This window comes from Malus domestica, chromosome 01 (assembly GCF_042453785.1).
Source record: "Malus domestica chromosome 01, GDT2T_hap1".
Classification (NCBI taxonomy): Eukaryota; Viridiplantae; Streptophyta; class Magnoliopsida; order Rosales; family Rosaceae; genus Malus; species Malus domestica.
In genome coordinates, this window is record NC_091661.1 from 9,521,913 (window position 1) to 9,547,559 (window position 25,647).

General features: G+C 35.0%; 1 protein-coding gene and 1 pseudogene across 1 annotated transcript; both read right to left on the minus strand.

Annotated features, from left to right (window-relative positions):
* Positions 1 to 600: 600 nt before the first annotated feature.
* LOC114826021 (zinc finger BED domain-containing protein RICESLEEPER 1-like) lies at positions 601 to 2,755 on the minus strand. The gene is made up of 4 exons (XM_070820789.1): positions 1,526 to 2,755; positions 1,213 to 1,468; positions 935 to 1,122; positions 601 to 675 (listed from the first exon to the last, which is right to left on the minus strand). The coding sequence occupies exons 1-4, from the start codon at positions 2,753 to 2,755 to the stop codon at positions 601 to 603; spliced, it is 1,749 nt and encodes a 582-aa protein (XP_070676890.1).
* A 10,274-nt stretch (positions 2,756 to 13,029) lies between these two features.
* LOC139195370 (photosynthetic NDH subunit of lumenal location 4, chloroplastic-like) lies at positions 13,030 to 25,647 on the minus strand (annotated as a pseudogene).

Below are 25,647 nucleotides of genomic sequence, written 5' to 3' on the forward strand. Positions count from 1 at the left end.
TAGAAAGTGTGACAACTTAATGATTGAATATTTTGAAACTGTTGGATACCATTTAGTTAGAAATGGGATGATGAAGACCTATACTATATGGAATCATCTTGGAGAACCAAATACAACATGCTTCATCATCACACATTACCTGAGCAGTAGAGATAGTTGAATCTGTTGTGGATAGGGGTGGGCGCGGTGCGGTTTGGTGCGGTTTTGAGTGAAACCACAATCGAAATCGAAACTTTTTGCGGTGCGGTGCGGTTTTGAAGCCAAAACCGAAATGAAACCAAACTGTTTGGTTCGGTTTGGTTCGGTTCGGTGCGGTTTCAAACGGTTTCGGTTTGGTTTTTGAGAAAAAAATGTACAATTTAAAATATACACATATTTATGTATAAGATGGTCTTATTTTCCTTGTATATTAATTAATGAATATGCACCAAAATTGCACCAAAAACTGCACCAAACCTGCAGCAAAACAACACCAAGAAACTGTACCAAACCTGCAGCAAAAAACTGCACTGAAACTGCAGCAAAAAATTGCACAAAACTGCACAAAAAACAGCAGCTAAACAACACCAAATCTGCACAAAACTGCACAAAAAATAGCAGCTAAACTGCAGCAAAAATTACACCACAACTGCACCAAAATTGCACCAAAAAACTGCACAAAACTGCACCAAAAAACTGCACAAAAACGCATCACATAATTCACATCTACTAAAATTCAACTTGATCACCAATCAATCACAATAGTTTACTACAACCCAATTGAAAAGTTAAGTTTGCCATAATACAACTAAAGTTCAAACTTCAAAGTTTCAAACAAAGTTCAATGTCAAATGCCTTATGGCATTAGTACAACAAAAAAAATAAATGGTTCATGAAATTCAACAAAATCTTGGTTTTCAACTTACTTTGCATCGTTCAAGTTTCAAACCTTTACCTTTCCTTTTCCTTTTGGACACTTATTGTTTGAAGGTTTAGGAGGCCTTTGAGCTTGTGAAGACCTTGCACTTTGTAAACGCATAAGGGGAGGCTCTTGTGAATTAGAACCTTCAGATTGCTTTGGAGCTTGTTGTGGTTCTTGATCAAGAGTAAGAGAGGCAATGCTTGAAGTCGATTTGGCCAATTCTACACAATACAAAACATAAAAAATATAATTGATGTTTAGTTGAAAAAAGAAAACAAAGAAAGTTCTTTTATTTCAATTGATATACTTACCGGATTCAATACTTTCATAGAACTCAATGTGGTCAATTGAAGGTGCATCATCCTCCAAAGTAATAATATTATCACCCCTCAACCAATTTTGCATGCATATCAAGGCCTCCACCAATTTAGGAGTTAAAGAACTCCTAAAATCCGAAATCACTCGACCACCGGTGCTAAAAGCACTTTCCGATGCCACGGTCGAAACATGAATTGCAAGAATATCTTTTGCAATTGCGGCCAAGATAGGATACTTGTTACCATTCACCTTCCACCATAGGAGAATGTTAAAATATTTTGTGGACTCCTATTTTGTAATTTGTACCAAGGGATCAAACAAATAAGAATCCACCTCATCTCCCACCACTTTCTCATCACTATCTTCAACAAAATGCATCCATTCATCAATTAGATCATCTTCCGTCATAGCCATATTAGATGAGGTAGAAGAAGGTTGTGATTGTAAACTTTCCGATTTCTTCATGTATTTTCCACCTTCAACATTAGGAACATATTCATCATAAAGGGCACGCAATATATTTTTTATTTCTTCAGTTTTCAATTGTGCCTCAATGTCGGAAAGTTTCTTTCTAAAGAGTTGTGTGACATGCCTCAACTTGAACCTCGGATCTAAAACAAGTCCAATCACAATAAGAGGGTTCAATTCATGGTATGAGTCAAAATATTTTTCATATTTTGATCTCATATCGGATGCCATTGCCTTCAATAATTGCTCCGACAGTAAACCCACTTGCATGTTGGCTCGGGATTCCAAGTTATTGATGGCGGTCTCCACTTTTATGACATCATGGAGGCCGGTATGAACTGTGGGATGTGTAGAAGCACTCACCCTCAAAGTCACATCATAAAACACCCGTAAAAACTTGACAAAAACCTCCGCCTTGGACCAATCTTCTTCCGTTGGTGGTCCAACCCTTTTCCTCCCCTTGGTTTGGCAAACAATAATTACACCATCTTCATCTTTTTCATCTTCAACTTCCTTAAAGTAAGCCAAAAAGGGACTTGCTTCATCCTCCGCCATTGTAGCAAAGGCCTTCTTAAATTTCAAGGCTACATCCAACATAACAAATGTAGAATTCCACCGAGTAGGGCAATCAAGGCAAACTGTTGCTTTGCATGTCAATTTCACCCTATTCACGGCTTGCCTAAAAAGCTCCAATCTTTGTGGAGAGCTCCTCACGAACCTCACACAATTTCTTATAGCTAATAAACCATTATTTAGCCTCTTCATCCCATGACTCACAATTATGTTGGTTATGTGAGCGATGCATCTCACATGTAAATACTTGCCACCTAGAATAGCTTGTGAATTTTCCCACCTATTCATTTTCGTCATAAGTTGATCCAAAGCAACTTTATTGGCGGAAGCATTGTCCACTGTGATTGTCATAACTTTGTCTATCCCCCATTCCAACAAGCAACTTTCAATTAACTTTGCTATTGTGGTTCCATAGTGGTTAGGAATAACACAAAAGTTTATGATCCTCTTATGCATATTCCATTCATGATCAATAAAATGTGAAGTAAGAACCATATAATTGGTGTTTTGTGTGCTTGTCCAAGTGTCGGTAGTGAGACAAATTCTATGGGCACTTAAGGTTTTCTTCAAATAAGCTTTTGATTCATGAGACATGTTGAGAAAAGTTCTCACAAGAGTTCTTCTAGAAGGCACTTTAAACAATGGAATACCAACAGCACAAAAAAGCCGAAACCCCATCTAATCAACTGTACTAAATGGCATCTCATCTATGACTACCATCTTGACACATGCTTCTAACACACTCTCTTGTGAAAATCCAACAGCTACCAGATTGTTACCTTTACTTTTATCCCCAACCAAAACTTTTTGCTTTTTACTTCTATTCCCTTGGTAAAATTGACAATATCTTTCAATGTGGTGTCTCATGCTTGTGGTGCCATTAACTCTTGGTTCAGCTGCATAATCACCTACACTGTTCTGTTTTGGGCAATAATTACATTTAGCTCTCCTAAGTTTTACTTCGGCCAAATATTTCTCTCCCTTTTCATTGATTTTCGACTGTTTTTTCGTCACATAATATGTTGTAAAATGATCCCAAACCCAACTACGTTTTCTTGAATCAGAGTTACTTACTTTTTCATCTTCGCCCTCAGATTCAAAGTCACCTTCAACGTCTATTTCATTTTCCGAGTCAATTTCTATTGCCTCGTCCTCCGGCTTCTCAGGGGAGTCCCCCGTAGAAGAGTAACCAATCCCACTATGCTTGCTGGATTCTTCATATCTTGACTGAAATAAAATACGAAAGAAGAACATAGATAGATATTAGGATTTTATACTAAGAAAATAGATAGATATTAGGTTTTTAAATTGACTTTGTACTTCACATTTCTATTATACTGTAGCAGTAATCAATACAATTGGATATGTAATAGCTGAATAAATAGGGAGGAAGGCAAAATGACGCGATACGCACCATAGTTTGAAGTTCATCGGTTGAGAACGGGTTACAGTAGTGGTCCATGTTGGTTAAGAATGGATTAGAAGATGGATCTGAATAACCATCTTGGTTAAGACGCTGTCAAGTGCCAATTGGTGACCATGTTGGAAATAATAAGATTCTCTATTAATTTTCTTCTTGGTGTTGGCAGCAGTAATCAAACTTAAGCCCCAAACAAATCCCTTATGCTTGCTTCCCCTTTGACAACACTAAATTCTCAGCATTTCCAACCCCACAAAGGCTGTCAACAAGACACGGCTCATATACTAACTCTGATAGAGGAGACAACTTGAAGGCTAGCAATCCTTATCTCTGTGAAGGACCGTAATTTAGCAAGACAGCAAAGAAAAACATTTTGAAGCAATACAAGTCTCAACAGAGATATCAAACAAAAAGAAAGCATCAAACGAAGAAAATTAAGAGAGGTGAGGGTACCTATGCCATGCTGCCTGTGATAATCAAACATCAAAGTTTCAGCAACTCGCTTTCCCTCGTCATAGCAACTCCTAACTCCTGTTTATGTTTCCAAACACAAAACCAATTAACATGTGCCACAAGTTGGTGCAAATGAAATGTTGACATTCTGAAAGATGTTTAAATTTTTTGGTTAGAGGGCAATGAGAAACCATATATAACATTATGTCACAATATAGATTGGATTACAATTAAAGAGATGGAATTTTAATAGACAACGCCCAGACAAAGAGAGAACAGATTTTCAAAAATGAAAACCGTACTAGGTCACTTGTGACCACATAACTTCATCTAACAACAAACCCAAACCTGCCTAACATTCGAATTAATCTAACAACAACATATATGAAATTGAAGACAGAGGATGAGAAATTTTTACCTCTGCTCTGGGTGTGTCGACTCCAAGATTGGAGGCAAGGCAGAGATGAAAGCAGTGACTCGCAGAGGTAGATGCAGGCAGGCAGAAGTAGATGCAGAAGCAGTCGCTCGCAGGCGGAGATGCAAGGAGGCGCAGACAGTCGCAAACCCACTCGGTGTCGGTGCAAACCCAGAAGTTCTAGCGGCGCAAAACCAAATGTATAAGTTTTCTGTATAACCTAGTTGAATAATGAACTAAATAAAAATAAAAAAGTGCGGTTTCGGTTTCGGTGCGGTTTTGAAAACCCAAAACCGAAACCAAACCGTTTTGTGTGCCGCGGTTCGGTTTTGAAACCGAAACCGTTTCAAAACCGCAAAACCAAACCGTTTGGTGCGGTTTGATTCGATTCGTGTTTTGGTTTCGGTTTTCGGTTCCAAGTGCCCACCCCTAGTTGTGGACTTAAATGAACAAATTATGGACATTATTCTAAACGTTATTTCGAATACGCATGAGGAAGTAGAAGATGACGTCTCTCCCACCGTGGACAATGAAGCATTTGAAAAATATGAAAAACTATTAAAAAGTGCCAAGCAAGAATTATACCCTGGTTGGGAAGGATTTTCGGTGCTCACGGCCGTTGTTGAGTTGATGCATGGCAAAATAAAGTTTCGTATATCGAATCAGTGTTTTGATTACTTTTTGGGGGTTTTCAAGAGGATGTTTCCCAAGGAAAATTGTCTGCCTAAGGATCATAAAAGTGCAAAGAAGATGCTGAGTGGTCTTGGACTGAGATATGAAAAAATTCACCCGTGTAAAAATAATTGCATTTTGTTCTACAAAGAGAATAAAGCGTTAGATATATGCCCTGTATGTAATGAGTCGCAATTTAAAATGACCTTTCAGAATAGAACAATGAAGATTCCACAAAAACGATATGCGTTATCTCCCATTAGAGCCCAGGTTGCAGCGATTGTATATGTCGACGCACACTGCAAGCGACATGAGGTGGCAGAAGGACGAATGAGTGGATGACAATGTTATGAGACATCTTGCATATAGAGAGGCATGGAAAGAGTTTGATCGGCTGTACCTCGATTTTATACGTGAGTCCCGGAACGTTAGATTGAGACTTAGACAAATGGGTTTAACCATTTAGGGTGCTAAACCAAAACCACAACACTTGGTCAATCTTCGCAATTCTGAATAATTTTCCGCCTTGGAAGTGCATGAAAAAAGAATATATGATGATGACATTGTTGATAACTAAAGATTCGGCACATCTATTAATGTTTATTTACAATCGTTAGTCGATGAACTAATAGAATTCTAGGAAAACAGTGTTCCCACGTACGATAAATCTACTGGGAAGATGTTCACTTTGAGAGCAGCAGTGATGTGGACTATAAACGATTTTCCTGCGTATGCTATGATGTCTGGGTTGAGCACTAAGGGTTATTACACATGCTTAGTTTGCAAAGAGAACACAATGTTTGGTTGGCACGCAGGAAAAGTTTGTTACCTACGGCGTTGTAGATGGTTGCCGTGGGACCACGAGTGGCGTCAGAATGAAACAGCCTTCTTTAACGGCCAAGACCTAGAGAATGGTCCAGATGAAATTTTGGCTTAGGTGAATCGTTTGGATATTGTTCCGTTGAGAAAATATGTAAATAGGACAAGACACACATATGAAATAGACACACCAGATGAGGTTGTTTAAGCTTCTGTACTGGTCCAATTTAAAATTGAACACAACATCGATGTAATGCATGTTGAGAAAAATGTATTTAAACAAATATTTCCTCATGATTTCTTCACAAGCATGATCCATGTCATGATTCACTTGCCGGAAGAGGCACTTCTAGCCGGACCCATCAACTATCGATGGATGTATCCAATAGAAAGGTATTTAATCGCCATAAATACTTTAGTTCGTGATGTATGTACGATTTGACTAATTTTACACATTATCTGTTTATTGATGCATACTACTGGGTGAATTAAAAAAAAAGTGTACGAAACAGGGCAAAGCCCGAAGGATCAATCGTGGAGGCATAGGTCGCATTTAAGTCGCTTACATTTTGTGCAATGTACCTACAAGACGTTGAGACTACTTTCAACTAACAACAATGCAATAATGACGGTGGTGTGAGAAGTGAAAAACTTTATGTTTTTGCCCAAATTGCACGACCCTTTCGCGAACCAATCAGAGGGGAGTCGTTTAACAAAATAGACATTGAGGTAGCACATTGGTTTGCACTTAAAAATTGTGATGAGACAATTACCGACCTAGATGAGCATGAAGAGTTGATGAAGCGGGAACATCCTTCACATTTATATGCCAAGAAGCACCGTGAATTGTTTCCTCGTTGGTTTCGTGAAAATATAAGTGGTTCCTGTTTTGGGTTATTTGCATAATTGTAAATGGTAAACTAACACGTCAACTTTTTAGCATAATTTAGGTGAAGAAATTGAAGGACATGAATTCGCCCACTTACATTGAAGAATTGTACAACTTGGCTATTGGGTCCCTAAGCGAAAAATTTTACTCTGGTTGTCATGTAAATGACATCAAGTTTTTTACAGCTGATCGCGATGACAAGCTGTGTATGCAAAATAGTGGGTACATGTCCTGGGTGCGAGCGACATGACATTGATTTCTATGGAAAACTGACAAGTGTTGTGCAATTGCTTTACAAAGACTATTGTCGAGTTATCCTGTTTAAGTGTCGCTAGTTTGATACAAACCCACGTAGGGTTGGAGGTGTTAAGTGAGACGATGGTTTGCTATCGGTTAACACTAACAGATATTGGTATAACGATGACCCCTACATTTTGGCAACGATGGCTAAACAAATTTTCTATATAGATGGCCCTAAGGGCGGGAGGGGATGAAAAGTAGTTTAAAAGATTAAGCACAGAGGGCTGTATGATATTTCGGACCGAGATCCTGCTAATGTGGACGATTATGATGACGCTGCTGACCAACAACTGGAGACTTCAACGAAACTTGGTGCAGATACACTGTGGGATATGACTATTGTACAAGAACCTTATCAGGTTGCCGGAAGTCCTGAAATTGAAATACCGATTGACTCCATTATGATTGACCACGGGGATTTACCACAATACAATGCACCTGAGTGCTCGAACGACGATGTTGACGTGCCTACAGACGAGGAGGAATGGAAGTCTGAATCTGACGAAAGTGATGATATTTATTCTAGTTCAGACGAGGATTAATTAGAACTTGTGATGTAAATGTAATGATATTTATTGAATGGTATTTATTTTGTATACAAACAAAAATTTCCTTTAAAATTTGTAAAAAATTAATGAAACAAAAAAAATATTTATTTATTTAAACAGAAAAATAAATTAAATTTACAAATATGCATGACGACGTTTTGGAAATGTTAGTCGTGCAAATATTTAAAACTTGGTTTTTTATTTAAAAACTGGTCGCGCAATGAAAATTAGAACACCCTCGTCATGCAAACATATCAAAATTTGATTTTATTTTCCAAAATTGGGCGCACATTTATTTTGGCGCCTTCACTCTTCTCTCTATCTCTCTCTCATTCTCTACATGCGAAGCTCAATCTTATCTCTCTCTCGATTCTATCCGAACTCACTTTCCTCTCTCTCTCTCTCTCTCTATTCTCTCTAGCTCTTGCTCTCATCACTCACTATCTCAGTCTTTCCCTCTCTCACTCTCTTGCTCTCTCTGTTTCTTAGTCTCTCTGCCACTCTCCCTCTCGCATCCGCCGCACTCCGACGTCATACCATCTCACCGTCGTTGCAACATTACTAGGTAAGCACCCAGTATCCCTTGATTCACTATCTCTTAATTCAATTATTTATTAGTGCAATTTTTCATTTTTTCTGTTGAATTGTTTTAATTAGAACATTTAGGGATTTAGGGTTCGAATTGAGAATCCTTGGTTAGGATTTAGGGTTCGAATTGGGAATCTTGGGTTTTGGTTTTCGAATTGAGAATATTGGGGTATGGTTTTCTATTTGGGTGATGGTTTTCTGATTGGGTAGGATGCAGGGTAAATCTAGTTGCTTTATATGGAAGTAGGTCTAATATGTAAAATTATATGGAGTTTATATATATGTACATGATATAGCGTCAAGTTCAGACCTTTCTCTTGTTAATGGTATTAATTGATTAGTAGTTCCATATATGTCATTTAGATGACACTTGAATAAGCACTCAGTGAACTTGGAAATTATTAGGAATCACACCTTCTCTTTGTTATACACGAAACTACCATCTACAGCCTTGAAATTCAAATATTTAGTAACGTCAGTGTGAATGAATCATCCATTGAAGTTGAGAGAAATAGAAGGTTGCAATTTTTTCATCCAGCTTATGAGTCACTTGTATCCTTACTAAGTTCTATTTCTTAGAAGCTTTAAAAATTGTAATTCATGGTATCAGTTTCAAACACTTATTGATAATATCTGAATGTAAAATGTAATAATACCATCATATGTTAAATTGTTTTCATGATAATTAAGTGAAAATATGCACAGAGGTTGTAAAGAATCATATTATTAGAACGACATGGAGAAAAAACCAAAAATAAACCTAGTACTTAAGGACTCATTCGTCAGTTGGGATGGATGCAAGTATTAAGTTCTTTGTGTTTACTACCACACAGTATTCATAAGTTTCTCATTACTTGAACACACTAGGATTAGATTTATTTCCATTTCCATTCCCCAATTCATGACTTTTCTCGTTCCAAGTAAGAAAGCATGCCATCAAAAACATGTAAAGAGTTAAAGTACAAGATACACATGTATGCTACCCTTTATTGATTTGAAGATGCCCAAAATTGACCATTTATGAACAATATACACGGCCTTGAATGAAAAGTCCCACTACAATCCCACGACGTGCGCGCACACACACATATATTCATCCTTACCTTCATCCAGAATAAGTACATGTGTGCCATCTTCCATCATTCATCGATTCCTTGCAAGTTGCATGGCATGTTCCATAAGCATGATGGGGAAGGTGGCAGTGCCCCTTCTTCTTTTTTCTCTCGTATGGTTGATGTTGTTTCGGATCCTAGGACTCATGTCAACTAAGAATCTATCCAAACTAGATTAACTAATTAATCTAAGGGTGAAAAGATATATTTTATTTTGCTTCAAGGTTAGGATATTTTTTAGTATATCCAAACCAGATTAATTAGTTAATACTAATCATTATCGACTTCCTATAGATATCAGTCTCTAATTTTCTATCTAATGGTAAATCTCATGTATTCATGATTTCTGCCACTTTTCTTAGCCTTAATCTGTTTGATCTAGCTTCCTGGCTATTAATAAGTCAAAGTAGTGGAATGTAACTTTTTTATTTATTGTTTTTGTAGATGTTGAACTTAATTTCAAACCGCCGGACAGCTAGTAAGGTCAGTCAGACACCTTCTCCAGTAGGTAGTGCTGCTACCACCTCCCCACTTGATATGGGAACGACGGGTGTCCCTCTAGTTACGCCTTTCAATCCAACATTGTCTATGGCTCATGTGTCATTGACTTATTCGGTGATGCATCTTGTACTAAGCGCCCGACGGACTCATCAACGGCCATGGAGTTTTGAGGAGGCTAAGTAGTCTGGTGAGGCTTCCTCTGTCCATGGAAATGGGTCCCATACAGGTAATGCATCTTTCTCATTGTATAATTGAAATTTTGAAAGTTTTTTTGTTGTTATGAAAATTGAACTTTTAAATTATTTGGTTTTTCAGGTAGGTTCATAAAAAGTCATTAGTTACAAAATATTGTCAAGGAGAATACTGAAATATATTGGTGGATGACAAAAGAAGATCCCCGATCTTCATTACAAAAAGTTGGTTGATACATTCTTTGGTTACACTCTTAAAAATTTATCTTTCTTATTCTTTTATTTTCTCATTAGTGAAAATCTTTAGTATATTTTTCAAGTTACGAATATGGTGTGTTAAAATTTCAAAGAGACGAGACTACTCACATCAATAATGTTCTCAACTTACTTAATTACATGTGCAATCCAATATATGTGTAGTTTCTTCACAGATTCACAACCAGTGATGCAATTAGAAGTGAAAACGTAAATTTTGTTTTAAAGTCCCCAATTGGTATAAACTGTTTGAATTGTTGGGTGGATGTGTTGTTTTTGTTGTTATATTGTCTGCAGGTTTTAGGAAATAGTATAGTTTTAGGGGAGGTTTTGCCGAATTTTCAATAGAAAATAGAATTTGTCTAATGTTTACTTTGTTTATTTGGTAGTTCAAAAAATAAAATAAAATAAAAACCAGGGGTCGATGCAAACTTATGAAGATGTCACAGACCGCGACTGAGAAGATCACCATTACATGGGATCCTTGACATCGTGCGGCTGCAACAAATGAGCGACACAATGCATTGGCCAATGACATTGGCTCAATTATCAAGAATTATTGCCCCCTGCTATGGGAGTCATGGAAAGCTGTCCCACCTGAAGTCAAGGAAGCCGTTCTTCATGAATTATTGATAAGTATTTTCAACCTCAAATACTAAATTTTTATTAAAGTATACAAATATTTTAAATTTTAATTACTATTTATCAAGGTTCTAAAAGAGCTAGGTGCTAGTCGGGTGGCGGGTTGAGGCCTAGCACCTAGGCGGCAAGGCAAGTGCCTAGGCGGACTAGGTGGATTTAAGTAAATCTACTATATTTCGTATAAATAAGTGTTTGTTTATACTTAAAATATATATAATTTCATCATAAACTACAAAATAGAATGACATATATATTATGAAGTATTGGACATAATGAAAACATGGGGAACAAGTGTATAATGTGTGTTCATTTAAGTATTCAACAAGTCTTTACAATTTATTGAAAAAAAATACACAAAATGAAAGCTATTTATCTTCTGTCTAAGTGAGTCGCAATCTAGTCGGTGCCTAGGCGGGTTTGGGCGGGCGAGGCGAGCGCCTCAGTAGGTCTAGGCGCCCTTTCTTAATTTTCAAATGCCTAGGCATTAATCAGGGCGGTGGCCAGCCGCCTAGGGCCTAGGCGGTGCTAGGCGAGGATTTTTAGAACAGTGCTATTTATTTGTTGAGTTTAGCAGCATCACTACGAGCTCACGAACCTCGATGCCAATCAAAACCAGTACATCAACGACCTTTGCGCCGGTAGGTTCACTCAATGGAAGAGCGACCTCCACAAGCATTATGAGAAATATGACGGTCCGGAGGTTGTTCTAGCAGTTAGGTGCCCTATAGAGTTGGTGGACCGTCGGGATGAATAGGAGTGGCTCTGCGGCCATTTTCAAGACGAGAAATACCTCGTAAGTATAATAATATTTAATCAAATTTTTTATATTTTTAAATAATATTTTAATTTTTTCATTAACTAATACGTTTTTTTTTAATTCAACAGAAAAAAAGTGAAGGCAAACTCGATCAATCGGTCGAAGAAGAAACTTTTTCATTGCTCCGGCTCACGACGCTTCTCTTATAGGTTGGAGGAGCGATGTAAGGTAACTGTACATTTATTTTAAGTTGCATTCTTTTTACTTTCTATTACACAATTGGTAATCTATGTGTTAATATTTTTTTTATTCAGGAAAGGTCAAAGTTTCCTAAGATTGACATGTTCAATAAGGTGTACGTTCAGCCCGGGGATGAGCTGACAGAGCAACTTCATGTAAGTTATTCCAATTTTTTAATATTCAATTAGTATTAATATTAATTACATGTATATTAAAATTAATTTGTCAATTTCATTTTTCTAGTCCACCATGGTGGAGAAGGGCCAGACCGTTATGGAGGAGGTGGCTTCCTAGCTTCCCCCAAGGACCCCGATCGAGGATGTGTTTTCCCTTGAGGATGCCGATTTTTAGATCATGACGGACACACTCAATCAGACCCTCGGTCATAGGCATGGGAATGTTCACCGGGGACTTGGACAAGCCTGCCTTTGGGACCTGTCTACCTCATCTTCCAGGCAGAGAACAGAGGAGGTGGAATCACGGACATCTGAAGTGGCTTACCTAAAGGAGCAAATTGCCGCCCAGCAGTCTCAGCTTGTAGCCCAAAGCAGTTTGATGAACCAAATTCGTCTCACCCTTCAAATCTCTGGCATTTGGTTCCCCGACGTTGAACCACCTCCAGCAACAACCTCATAACCCCTCGTCGCAGCAGCTACGACCTCCTAGCCCCCCGTTGCAACAACTACGACCTCCCAGCCCCCAACGTAGCAACAACACCACCAGGGGCGATTATGACGTGGAAGACTACATATTCTAGTTTTTTTTTTTAAATTGTTTTCAAATTTGAAAATATTTCTTTCCATTGTATGTACATTTTCAATCATTTTTTAATTCAATATTCTTCTTTATATTCTGTTTTTAATTTCATTAAATTAATTTATACATAAAACAATATTATAAACATTTAAAAGGAAAAAATAAATTATTTAAAAAAAATTTTAAAATCTTATTACGACGGCCTTATGTCCGTTGCGCAAGGGTCTGGGGGTTGAACCCCAGTTTTGTCGGTCGGAGTGTCACACACAACGAACACTCATTCGTCACTTGTCATTTCGCACAACGACCACCAAATCCGTCAAGCAACTTTCATTTCGCGCGACGAAGCACTTTGCTCCATCGCACAATGTCTGACGTCACGAGCATTGCGCGACACAATTTGTGCGACATCTTTTTTGCCGTCCAATGTTTCCGGCGACTGTATTTGCCTTTGCGTGACAGCTGTCCCTTCGTCGTCCAAGCAATTATGCTTAGTAGTGTCTGTTTCCTGAGTAGATCCCAACAAAATTAATATCGTAGACGAGAGTAGCATTGCCAGGTATATTGCAGTCACCTATAAAAGATATACATGTATCAGTTTCTGAATAGATGTCAAGACTCAAAAGGACTGACTCTATGTTAATGTATTTTAATTTTTCTCCTTAAGCTGTAGGAAAAAAATTAGCAAGCATTGCCATGATTATACTATCGATATTAAGAAACTGAACTTGACCAAATCCATTTTTTGTACGAGATTATGATAGAAGATATCTACAATAGTGTTATTAAATTGTCCCGAAAAGTTAACTTGTAGCATATTGCTAGTATTTCCACACATTCACAGATATTGAGGATGATAGTGATTCAATAACTGATGACTTTGGTCGACGACAAGAGTCGTATACCATAATCATGGAAAACTAAAGAATCATGATATGGAGTTCAAAAATAACAGAAACTCACCTGAGAAGCATCCTGCAGGTTCTGGCCCATATGGTAAATGTGGAGGAATGTCAAGCTTGTGCTTTCCTCCTGTGTGATATTTGATGGGTTATGATTTGGTTTCTTCTGTTTTTTATTTCACAAATGGCAAGAAACGAATAGAAACATAAGCAGCTTTATCGTCTTACCTATTTGCATCGGAGGCACACCCTCACCCCCAAAAATTCCTTGATCCAGTCCCCTAATAGCCTGGAAACCAGAATATAAGATAAAGGTAAATGGGCATGCATAAATGAAGGTATGGAGAAGGAAACTACTCCAAGAGAAGCAAAAGAAAAGGAAAAGTAAGCATTTGTCAGATCAACAATTTCTCCAATTTTGAAAACTGTATGATTTTATCAATTTAATTTGTCTCAAAAGAAAAATTTTCCTTTGTTTCTGATGCTGCTTTCAAAATTGGAGAAATGGAGTGAACATCCAAGCCAGCTAATTAGTGTTTTTACTTGATATTACAGAAGGTGATGCCGAGTTTTCTTCCAATATGCTACAATAATGATGGATGCATCTGGAAAGCTTTAACGGCTATTGATCACATCCTTTATGATCAATTTATTTGTGGCTCGAAAGATTCTTTAATTTTGATGTTGATTTTAAAATTACGGTACAAGTTAACTAAAACTCCACTTTACCTAAATCCAATTTATACCTCAACGTTGCAAACCTTGATAATGAGTTAAAGTTTATTCCAACAATGGGTGAGTGATAACTAAGCCTGAGAATTTGAACACACTTTTAAGTTAAGACTTGAGATAATCAGCAATACGTAGAAAGCAAAGTGCATAAATTTAAGTAATTAAGATGTCAAGTAATTAAGATGTCATATGGATATCTGGACAGAATTTTTACTAACTATTGTGGCGTTTATGCTTATTGCTCCATGTGATTCTAGATTTAAAAGCTTCATGTCATGCATAATTACTGTCAATTAGGAAATAGAGAGATACTATTTTCATACCTTGCCAACACCAATATGTTGGAAATTTAAGTAGTTTGAGTAGAAATTTATTTGTCCCACATTGGCCATTCCCAAAAGATTTCATCACTTTGTAAGGCTTTATCCTTTATAGAAAGTGATTGGAGTAATAGGATTTGGAGAATAAAATTGGGCTCACCCTTGGGGTTGGGGTTTGAGGTGCACTAATTAATATATAATTAATTATCACTCGGGCTCTGAAAATTAAATTCTTTAATTAATTATTTTTAATTAATTTCGAATTTAATTAAATTAATTTTTATTTGAACAAACTTATCTTTTCAGATGAAGTCTGAAGTCAATGAAAAATGCAGAGAGCACTGCACCCCATCTGAAGAGATGTCTCCCAACAGTCACATCCCATTCTTATACCTGTTGCGAACAGGCATAATCCCACTATATATACATTCGTCTGCATGGCATTTAGAACACAGAAAAACATAAATCTCATTCTATAATCCATAACATTCTTACTGAGAGTACTACAAAGAAATTCGCCAGAAGTTAAGTTTTCCGGTGCTGGAATTCTAACTTGATCGTTGAATCCTAATGAAACAGACGTCCAGAGAACTACAAGCACTAAGTAGGGGCGAAATTTCTGTTTTAAGGACATTGTGGTATGTAAGCCTCGATCTTCAATATTTCTGCTTAATTCATTGTTCATACACTATTTATTTATTAGCATATATAAATTTATCACAGATTGTTGACATATATCCAACAATCTTGAAACAAAAATTTATGGATCAACAATTTGTAAATGTGAATGGCGCTGTGCCAAAATACTCTTAAAAGCCTGAGAAGTTCAATGGGTTGGACTTCAAGAGATGGCAACAGAAGATGTTGTTCTTCCTGACAACAATGAATCTCGCTCATGTTGTCAAGGAAGAAGCTCTGAAGTCTAATGAGAATCCAATGACGAAAGAGACTGTAATGGCAATTGAAGCTTGGAATCATTTTGAGTTTTGTTGCAAGAATTATATTCTGAATAGTTTGGATGACAATCTCTACGACATTTATTCTCTATGCAAGACAACAAAGGAGTTGTGGGAATCCCTGGAGAAAAAGTATAAGATTGATGATGCCGATTCAAAGAGATTTGTTATCAGTAAGTTTCTCAAATATACAATGGTGGATTCAAAATCTATTGTCTCTTAGATCAAAGAAATCCAGAAATTGATCTATGAACTGCACACCAAGGGATACGAAATCAATGAGCATTTCTAAGTTGGGGCGATAATTGAAAAATTACCAATGTCGCATAATGACTTCAAAATTTATCTCAAGCACAAGCGTCGTGAGATGAATATGGAGGATTTGATCCTGAGGCTACGAGTGGAAGAAGACCATATAAATGCAGACCATTCTGGTGGGTTTGCTGCCATTGAAGCCAATGCAAATTATGTTGAAGGAGGAAACTCCAAGGCCAAGCCGAAGAAGAATAAGGCTTCGAAAACGAAGCAGTTTGTACAATCTGCCCTTGCTCCCAAAGGTAAGAATCTGAAGAAGATTAAGGGCGCATGCTATGTGTGTGGCAAATCTGGTCACAAGGCACACGATTGTTATCATCACAAGGATGGAAATCATACTAATGAAAACAACAACAACCATGCAAACATGGCAATCACCAATGAAGAATTGGCTGCTGTTGTGTCCAAGGTCAACATGATCTTAAATGTGAGTGAATGGTTGTTGGATACTGGTGCTACTAAGCACATCTGCGTTGACTGAAATCTATTCATTGAATACCATCATACTGCCCATGGAGAAAAGCTGTATATGGGCAATTTTGCCTCATTTGCGGTGGAGGGCAAGGGCAAAGTGGTACTCAAATTCACATCTGGAAAGAGTCTCACCTTGTTGAATGTGCTGCATGTTCTTGAAATAAGGAGGAACTTGGTTTCTGGACGTATTCTGATTGCTAAGGGCTTTAAACTTGTAATGGAATCCAACAAATTTGTACTTACCAAGGGTGGGATGTTTGTTGGAAAGGGTTATGTGGCTGATGGCCTCGTGAAACTCAATGTAATTGCCATTGATGATGCTAATAAAATAAATGCTTCTACTTATATTGTTGAGTCTTCTAATATTTGGCATGCTAGATTAGGACATGTTAATTTTCGTTTCATGCAAAGAATTGTTAAATTAGAATTATTACCTAAATTTGAAATTGATTTTAATCATAAGTGTGAAACATGTACTGAATCGAAATTTGCTAGGCAAACGAGAAAGTCAATTCTAGAAAGATCAAATGAATTACTTGGATTAATTCATAGTGATCTTTGTGACTTTAAATCCACACCAATTCGTGGAGGAAAGAATTATTATGTCATTTTTATTGATGATTGCAGTAAGTATTGCTATGTTTATTTGATTCATAGCAAGGACGAAGCCTTGAATATGTTTAAGACATATAAAGCCGAAGTTGAAAATCAACTAGAGAGAAAAATCAAAGCACTTAGATCTGATAGAGGAAGAGAGTATGAGTCTACTGCCTTCTCAAATTTTTGTACACAACATGGAATTATACATCAAACAACGGCTCCATACACACCACAACAAAATGGGGTTGCCGAAAGAAAAAATAGAACATTCAAGGATATGATTAATTCCATGTTAAATAGTTCAGGGCTTCCACATAGTTTGTGGGGTGAAACTTTACTTACTACAAATACCATATAGAATAAGGTTCCTCTAAAGAAGATTGACGAGTCACCTTATGAACTAAAAGGACATAAACCACTTATAAAACCCTCAAAGTGTGGGGTTGTTTAGCAAAGGTGCAAGTTTCATTACCGAAAAGAACGAAACTAGGACCTAAAACTATGGATTGCGTATTAATTGCATATGCAAATAATAGTTTTGCTTATAGGTTCCATGTTGTAAAATCATCGATTTCTGACATATATGTTAACACTATATTAGAATTAGCAGATATAGAATTCTTTGAGGATATATTTCCTTACAAAGATAAGGAATCTAATTCTAATACAAAGAGGGTTCATGATCATAGTCATGATGAAGCCTCTTCTTCTGGTGTCCAAGATGTGGAACCAAGACGAGGAAAAAGAATCAAAGTTTCTAAAAACTTTGGACCAGATTTCATTTCTTTCTTGTTCGAGAATGAACCTAGAACTTTTAAAGAACTAATGTCTTCTTCCGATGCTCCTTTATGGAAGGAAGCAATTAAAAGTGAAATGGAATCCATTATGGAAAATAACACATGGGAATTGGTTGATTTACCTTCCAGTAGTAAACCAATTGGCCATAAATGGATTTTTAAGAAGAAACTTAAGGTGGATGGAACCATTGATAAGTTCAAGGCACATTTAGTAGCCAAAGGTTATCGCCAAAAGGAAGGGTTTGATTATTTCGACACCTATTCTCCAGTTTCTCTCATAACGTCAATTAGGATGTTAATAGCAATTGCGGCTGTATACAACTTTGATATACATCAAAAGTAAACCTGACAGTTTTTGACACGACACGAAAATAACTGGTTTCGGGTCAACACGATAACTTATCGGGTCACTATCGAGTGACCCGTTAAGAACCCGTTAATAACGGGTTCCTAACAGGGATACGCGCGAGTAACACGTGGGTAACCCGTTTCGACCCGTTAAGAAAAAAATTATTTTAATAATTTTAAAGTTTAATTACTAAAAGATTTATTATAAAATACAATAGTCATATTAATATATACAATATATTCTATATTAAATATATAGTTTTGTATTATTGTTCTATATAAATTATAAAAAAAAAAAAGTTTTAGTCATTATTTATTTTTATTATGAGAGTTCCTTATTATCATTACTAGGATAAATTTTACATAACATATTCTTGTCCAAAATTAAAATATACTAGTATAGTATTTGTATATGCAAGAACTAAGAAGACATACATGCAAGTATGAAAAATGTGAAAGAATATATAAACACTCGTGAGTTATCATTATTCCTCTATGAATAGATAATTGTTACACTTATATTATCGTTTAGATTTTTAAAATCCTTCAAAGCCTCATGAATAATGTTTTTTATTTGGGGGAAAAATTAATAAAAATTAATAATAATTATTGTAGAAGTGTAAAAAATGTAAAAATATATATATACAATCACTCATATATAAAAAAATGTAAATGCTTTAAATTAAAGATCAAATTTATTCATTACATTCTTATAGGGTCGAGGAGTGTATATGTACAAAATCATCAAAATCGAAGGTAAAATAACCGTTAAATTGTGATTTTTCGTTTATAACCGTCGAAAACTTTTGTTCCGTTACGTAATCTCTGAATGTTTGTTTTTTACGATTTTTTAAGTTAGCAATCTCGGAAGGTGTACAAATATATTTGACGGTTGTATCGTTGAAAAAAGTTTCGTAGAATGCATATTGCGTCAAAACAGTATATTAAACAAACACTTAGAGTTAATATTATACTTCTATTAAGTATAAAATAAGTTTTTGTGGTATCCACTAGTGTAAATACTTTAAATTAAAGATCAAATTTATTCATTACATTCTTATAGGGTCGAGGAGTGTATCTGTAAAAAATCATCAAAATCGGAGCTAAAATAACCGTTAAATTGTGATTTTTCGTTTATAATCGTCGAAAACGTTTGTTCCATTACGTAATCTCTGAATGTTTGTTTTTTACGATTTTTTACGTATGCGATCTTGGAATGTGTACAAATAAGTTTGACGGTTGGATTGTTGAAAAAAGTTTTGTAGAATGCATATTGCCTCAAAACGATAGATTAAACAAACACTTGGAGTTAATATTATACTTTTATTTAGTATAAAATAAGTTTTTGTGGTATCCACTAGTGTAGATACTTTAAATTAAAGATCAAATTTATTCATTACATTCTTATATGGTCGAGGAGTGTATCTGTAAAAAAATCATCAAAATCGGAGTTAAAATAACTGTTAAATTCTGATTTTTCGTTTATAACCGTCGAAAACTTTTGTTCCGTTACGTAATCTCTGAATGTTTATTTTTTACGATTTTTTACGTATGCAATCTCGAAATGTGTACAAATAAGTTTGATGGTTAGATCGTCAAAAAAAGTTTTGTAGAATGCATATAGCGTCAAAATAGTAGATTAAACAAACACTTAAAGTTAATATTATACTTCAATTAAGTATAAAAAAACGTTTTTGTGGTATCCACTAGTGTAAATACTTTAAATTAAAGATCAAATTTATTCATTACATTCTTATAGGGTCGAGGAGTGTATCTGTAAAAAATCATCAAAATCGAAACTCAAATAACCGTTAAATTGTGATTTTTCGTTTATAACCGTCGAAATTTTTTATTCCATTACGTAATCTCTGAATGTTTGTTTTTTATGATTTTTTACGTATGCGATCTCAGAATGTGTACAAATAAGTTTGACGGTTGGATCATTGGAAAAAGTTTTGTAGAATGCATATTGCGTTAAAACAGTAGATTAAACAAACGCTTAAGAGTTAATATTATACTTCTATTAAGTATAAAATAAGTTTTTGTGGTATCCACTAGTGTAAATACTTTAAATTAAAGATCAAATTTATTCATTACATTCTTATAGGTCGAGGAGTCTATCTGTAAAAAATCATCAAAATCGGAGATAAAATAACCGTTAAATTGTGATTTTTTGTTTATAACTATCGAAAACTTTTGTTCCATTACGTAATCTCCGAATGTTTGTTTTTTACGATTTTTTACGTATGAGATCTCGGAATGTGTACAAATAAGTTTGGCGGTTGGATCGTTGAAAAAAGTTTCATAGAATGTATATTGTGTCAAAACGGTAGATTAAACAAACACTTAGAGTTAATATTATACTTCTATTAAGTATAAAATAAGTTTTTGTGGTATCCACTAGTGTAAATAATTTAAATTAAAGATCAAATTTATTCATTACATTCTTATAGGGTCGAGGAGTGTATCTGTAAAAAATCATCAAATCGGAGCTAAAATAACCGTTAAATTGTGATTTTTCGTTTATCACTGTCGAAAACTTTTGTTCCGTTACGTAATCTCTGAATGTTTGTTTTTTATGATTTTTTACGTATGCGATCTCGGAATGTGTACAAATAAATTTGACGGTTGGATCGTTGAAAAAAGTTTTGTAGAATGCATATTGCGTCAAAACAGTAGATTAAACAAACACTTAGAGTTAATATTATACTTCTATTAAGTATAAAATAAGTTTTGTGGTATCCACTAGTGTAAATACTTTAAATTAAAGATCAAATTTATTCATTACATTCTTATAGGGTCGAGGAGTGTATCTGTAAAAAATCATCAAAATTGGAGATACAATAATTGTTAAATTGTGTTTTTTCGTTTATAACCGTCGCAAACGTTTGTTCCATTACGTAATCTCTGAATGTTTGTTTTTTACGATTTTTTACGTATGCGATATCGGAATGTGTACAAATAAGTTTGACGGTTGGATCGCTGAAAAAAGTTTCGTGGAATGCATATTGCGTCAAAACGGTAGATTAAACAAACACTTAGAGTTAATATTATACTTCTATTAAGTATAAAATAAGTTTTTGTGGTATCCACTAGTGTAAATACTTTAAATTAAAGATCAAATTTATTCATTACATTCTTATAGGGTCGAGGAGTGTATTTGTAAAAAATCATCAAAATCGGAGCTCAAATAATCATTAAATTGTGATTTTTCGTTTATAACCGTCGAAAACTTTTGTTCTGTTACGTAATCTCTGAATGTTTGTTTGTTATGATTTTTTACATATGCGATCTCGGAATGTGTACAAATAAGTTTGACGGTTGGATCGTTGAAAAAAGTTTTGTAGAATGCATATTTCGTCAAAACAGTAGATTAAACAAACACTTAGAGTTAATATTATACTTCTATTAAGTATAAAATAAGTTTTTATGGTATCCACTAGTGTAAATACTTTAAATTAAAGATCAAATTTATTCATTACATTCTTATAGGTCGAGGAGTCTATCTGTAAAAAAATCATCAAAATCGGAGTAAAATAACCATTAAATTGTGATTTTTCGTTTATAACCGTCGAAAACATTTCTTCCATTACGTAATATCTGAATGTTTGTTTTTTACAATTTTTTACGTATGCAATCTCGGAATGTGTACAAATAAGTTTGACAGTTGGATCGTTGAAAAAAGTTTCGTAGAATGCATATTGCGTCAAAACGGTAGATTAAACAAACACTTAGAGTTAATATTATACTTCTATTATGTATAAAATAAGTTTTTGTGGTATCCACTAGTGTAAATACTTTAAATTAAAGATCAAATTTATTCATTACATTCTTATAGGGTCGAGGAGTGTATCTGTAAAAAATCATCAAAATCGGAGCTAAAATAACCTTTAAATTGTGATTTTTCGTTTATAACCGTCGAAAACTTTTGTTCCGTTACGTAATCTCTGAATGTTTGTTTTTTATGATTTTTTACGTATGCAATCTTGGAATGTGTACAAATATGTTTGACGGTTGGATCGTTGAAATTTTTTTTGGACCGCCAACAATAGATAATTTTGTAGTAGTGAAACCTTAAATTTATTTAACCGTCGATTGTCATTTACGCTTTATTCTTCTTTCTGAATTTCATTTGTAAAATTTGATTTTTTGAAAACATGATCATCTGGCGGATGTAAGAAGATGATATCACGTTTCGATATTTACGGTTAACTGAAATATGACTCAATGTCATATAATTTGTAGAAACTTTATAAACATCAAGCAATATTTCCACTAACCGTAAAACTCTAAATATAATATCAACGATCCAAACCGTTCATCTACCTGCACCCTCTAATAGATCATGTTTTCAAAAAAGAAAATCTAAAAAAAACGAAATTTTATGAGAACAATGAAGCATAAATGTAAACAACAATCAACGGTTAAATTTTGATCTATGATTTATATGATTATAGTGGCGAATTTCGAAGTTAAGCTCTTCATGAAAGTTATAAAGCTTGTCATTACGAGTGTTTATATATTTTTTTCTATATTTTTTTACACTTCTACATTAATTAAAAAACTATTAAAGACTTTAAGTAAGCGAAAATATACTTAAAACAAAATTGCGTTTTTATGTTTTGGATGTGATAATATGGAATGTATATACTTATTTAGTATTATGTTTTTCATTTGATTATTTATTGGTTTAAAATATATTTTCCTTAACGGGTAACAGGTCGGGTCATATTACCTGTTAATATTATCGGGTGGATTTCGGGTCAGGTCATTTTACCTGTTTATTTTAACAGGTGTTACACGACACGACCCGTTAAGATATCGGGTATGACACAAAAACGACACAAACACGGAAAAACGACACGAATGCCAGGTCTAATCAAAAGGATGTAAAAATAACATTTTTAAATGGAGAACTAGATGAAGAAATATACATGGAACAACCTGAAGGGTTTGTGCTCAAGGGACAAGAAAGCAAAGTGTGCAAATTAGTTAAGTCATTATATGGACTTAAACAAGCACCAAAACAATGGCACGAGAAATTTGATCATACTTTGTTGACACATGGGTTCAAAATAAATGAATTTGATAAATGTGTATACATTAAGAGTAATGATAAAACTTGTGTTATTGTCTGCTTGTATGTGGATGATATGCTCATAATGGGAAGCGATAAAGATGTAATAAACAAAACAAAGAAAATGTTGAATTCAAGTTTTGACATGAAAGACTTAGGTCGAGCCGATGTCATTTTAGGAATTCAAATTAAGAGAAATAGTGAAGGGTATGTCCTTACACAATCCCATTATGCAGAAAAAATATTACAAAGGTTTGGTCAATTTGACTGCAAACCTGCTGCAACTCCTTTTGATGCTGGATGCAAGTTAGAGAAAAAAAAAGGTGATGCCATATCTCAACTTGAATTTTCTCAAGTAATTGGAAGTCTAATGTACTTGATGAATTCAACTAGGCCCGACTTAGCTTATGCAGTAAGTAGGCTTAGTAGATATACAAGTAATCTAACACAAGAGCATTGATATGCTTTAGTAAGAGTGTTAAGGTATTTGAAAAATACACTTGACTATGGATTACACTACACAAAATATCCACCTGTTGTAGAAGGCTTCAGTGATGCCAATTGGATTTCTAACACTACAGAATCCAAGTTGACAAGTGGATATGTTTTTACCTTGGAAGGTGCAGCAATATCTTGGAAATCCTCTCAACAGAAATGTATAGCTCGGTCCACCATGGAGTCCGAGTTTATAGCTTTAGAAGTTGCTCTCCAATGGAATAATATCCATTGATTATGTGAAGTCAAAGGAAAATATAGCTAATCCTTTGACAAAAGGCCTACCAAGAGAGCAAATATTATTTACATCGAGGGGAATGGGTCTCAAGCCAATTCAATGAATCAAACTGGTCTAAAACCTAACCTAATTGATTGGAGATCCCATGATCTAGGTTCAATAGGCAAATTGGTTGACTTTGATTCAAAAGTTGAACACACAACTTACCCATTCTTATGATAATATGTGTGTTGTTTGTTGAAGTTTGAGGCGTCATGTTTTATACATTTAATGACATTAATATCTTGTTATCAAGAGGAATATGGCATACTATTCTTAATTAATGTCACATATATAGGAGTAAATGGGGCCGCATTTATGAGAATTAACATGGCTAAATTCTCTAAAGCTCCTACGAAATCCGGAATCTATTCAGGATCGAAATGAACATAACCGTATGAATTGACGTGTGGCATACATGATATGTGTGTAGCATATTGTCTCAGTTTACTATTGCAGTGAACAATTCAAGATCTTCCACATCCACTGCGTCACCAAGTAAACCCGATATGTTTTTACCAGGGTAAGTTCAAGTCCAAAAGACACTTCACCCGATGCATATCATGCCTATTCTCTCTCAGTTTTAGGCAGCCTAGTCATACATTTGCATTTACATTTATATTCAAATGTGGGGTAATTGTTGGAGTTTGGAGTTTGAATGAAATTTCAACTCAAATGTGGGGTATTGTTGGAAATTTAAGTAGTTTAAGTAGAAATTTCTTTATCCCGCATTGGCCATTCCCAAAAAATTTCATCACTTTATAAGGCTTTGTCCTTTATAGAAAGTAATTTGAGTACTAGGCCTTGGAGAATAAAATTGGGCTCACCTTTGGGATTGAGCTTTGGGGTGCAATAATTAATATATAATTAATTATAATTAATATATATATATATATATAATTAATATATAATTAATTATCACTCTTGGGCTCTGAAAATTAAATTCTTTAATTAATTATTTTTAATTAATTTCGAATTTAATTTAATTAATTTTTATTTGAACAGGCTCATCTTTTCAGATGAAGTTTGAAGTCAATAAAAAACGTAGAGAGCACTGCACCCCATTTGAAGAGATGTCTCCCAACAGTCACATCTCATTCTTATACATGTTGCGAACAGGCATAATCCCACTATATATACATCCGTCTGCATGACATTTATAACACAGAAAAACATAAATCTCCTTCTATAATCCATATCATTCTTACTGAGAGTACCACAAGGAAATTCGCCAGAAGTTAAGTTTTCCAGTGCTGGAATTCTAACTTGATCGTTGAATCCTGGTGAAACAGACATTCAGAGAACTACAAGCACTGAGTAGGGGCAAAATTTCTGTTTCAAGGACATTGTGGTACGTAAGCCTCGATGTTCAATATTTCTGTTTAATTCATTGTTCATACACTGTTTATTTATTAGCATATATAAATTTATCACAGATTGTTGGCATATATCCAACACAATACACATAGTTAGAGGTCTACCTCATTTGTAGCTACTGTCAAATATTGTCCCATCAGCGAATCTTGTCGTGTAGTG

Excerpts from the sequence above, each read along its gene's own strand:
- LOC114826021 (XM_070820789.1), bottom strand. The coding sequence starts at position 2,755 with ATGGTTCTTACTTCACATTTTATTGATCATGAATGGAATATGCATAAG. Across the intron at positions 1,123-1,212 it reads CTATGAAAGTATTGAATCCG|AATTGGCCAAATCGACTTCA; the intron begins GTAAGTATATCA and ends TGTATTGTGTAG. Across the intron at positions 676-934 it reads GTCCAAAAGGAAAAGGAAAG|TTTTTTGGTGCAGTTTTGTG; the intron begins GTAAAGGTTTGA and ends GTTTTTGTGCAG.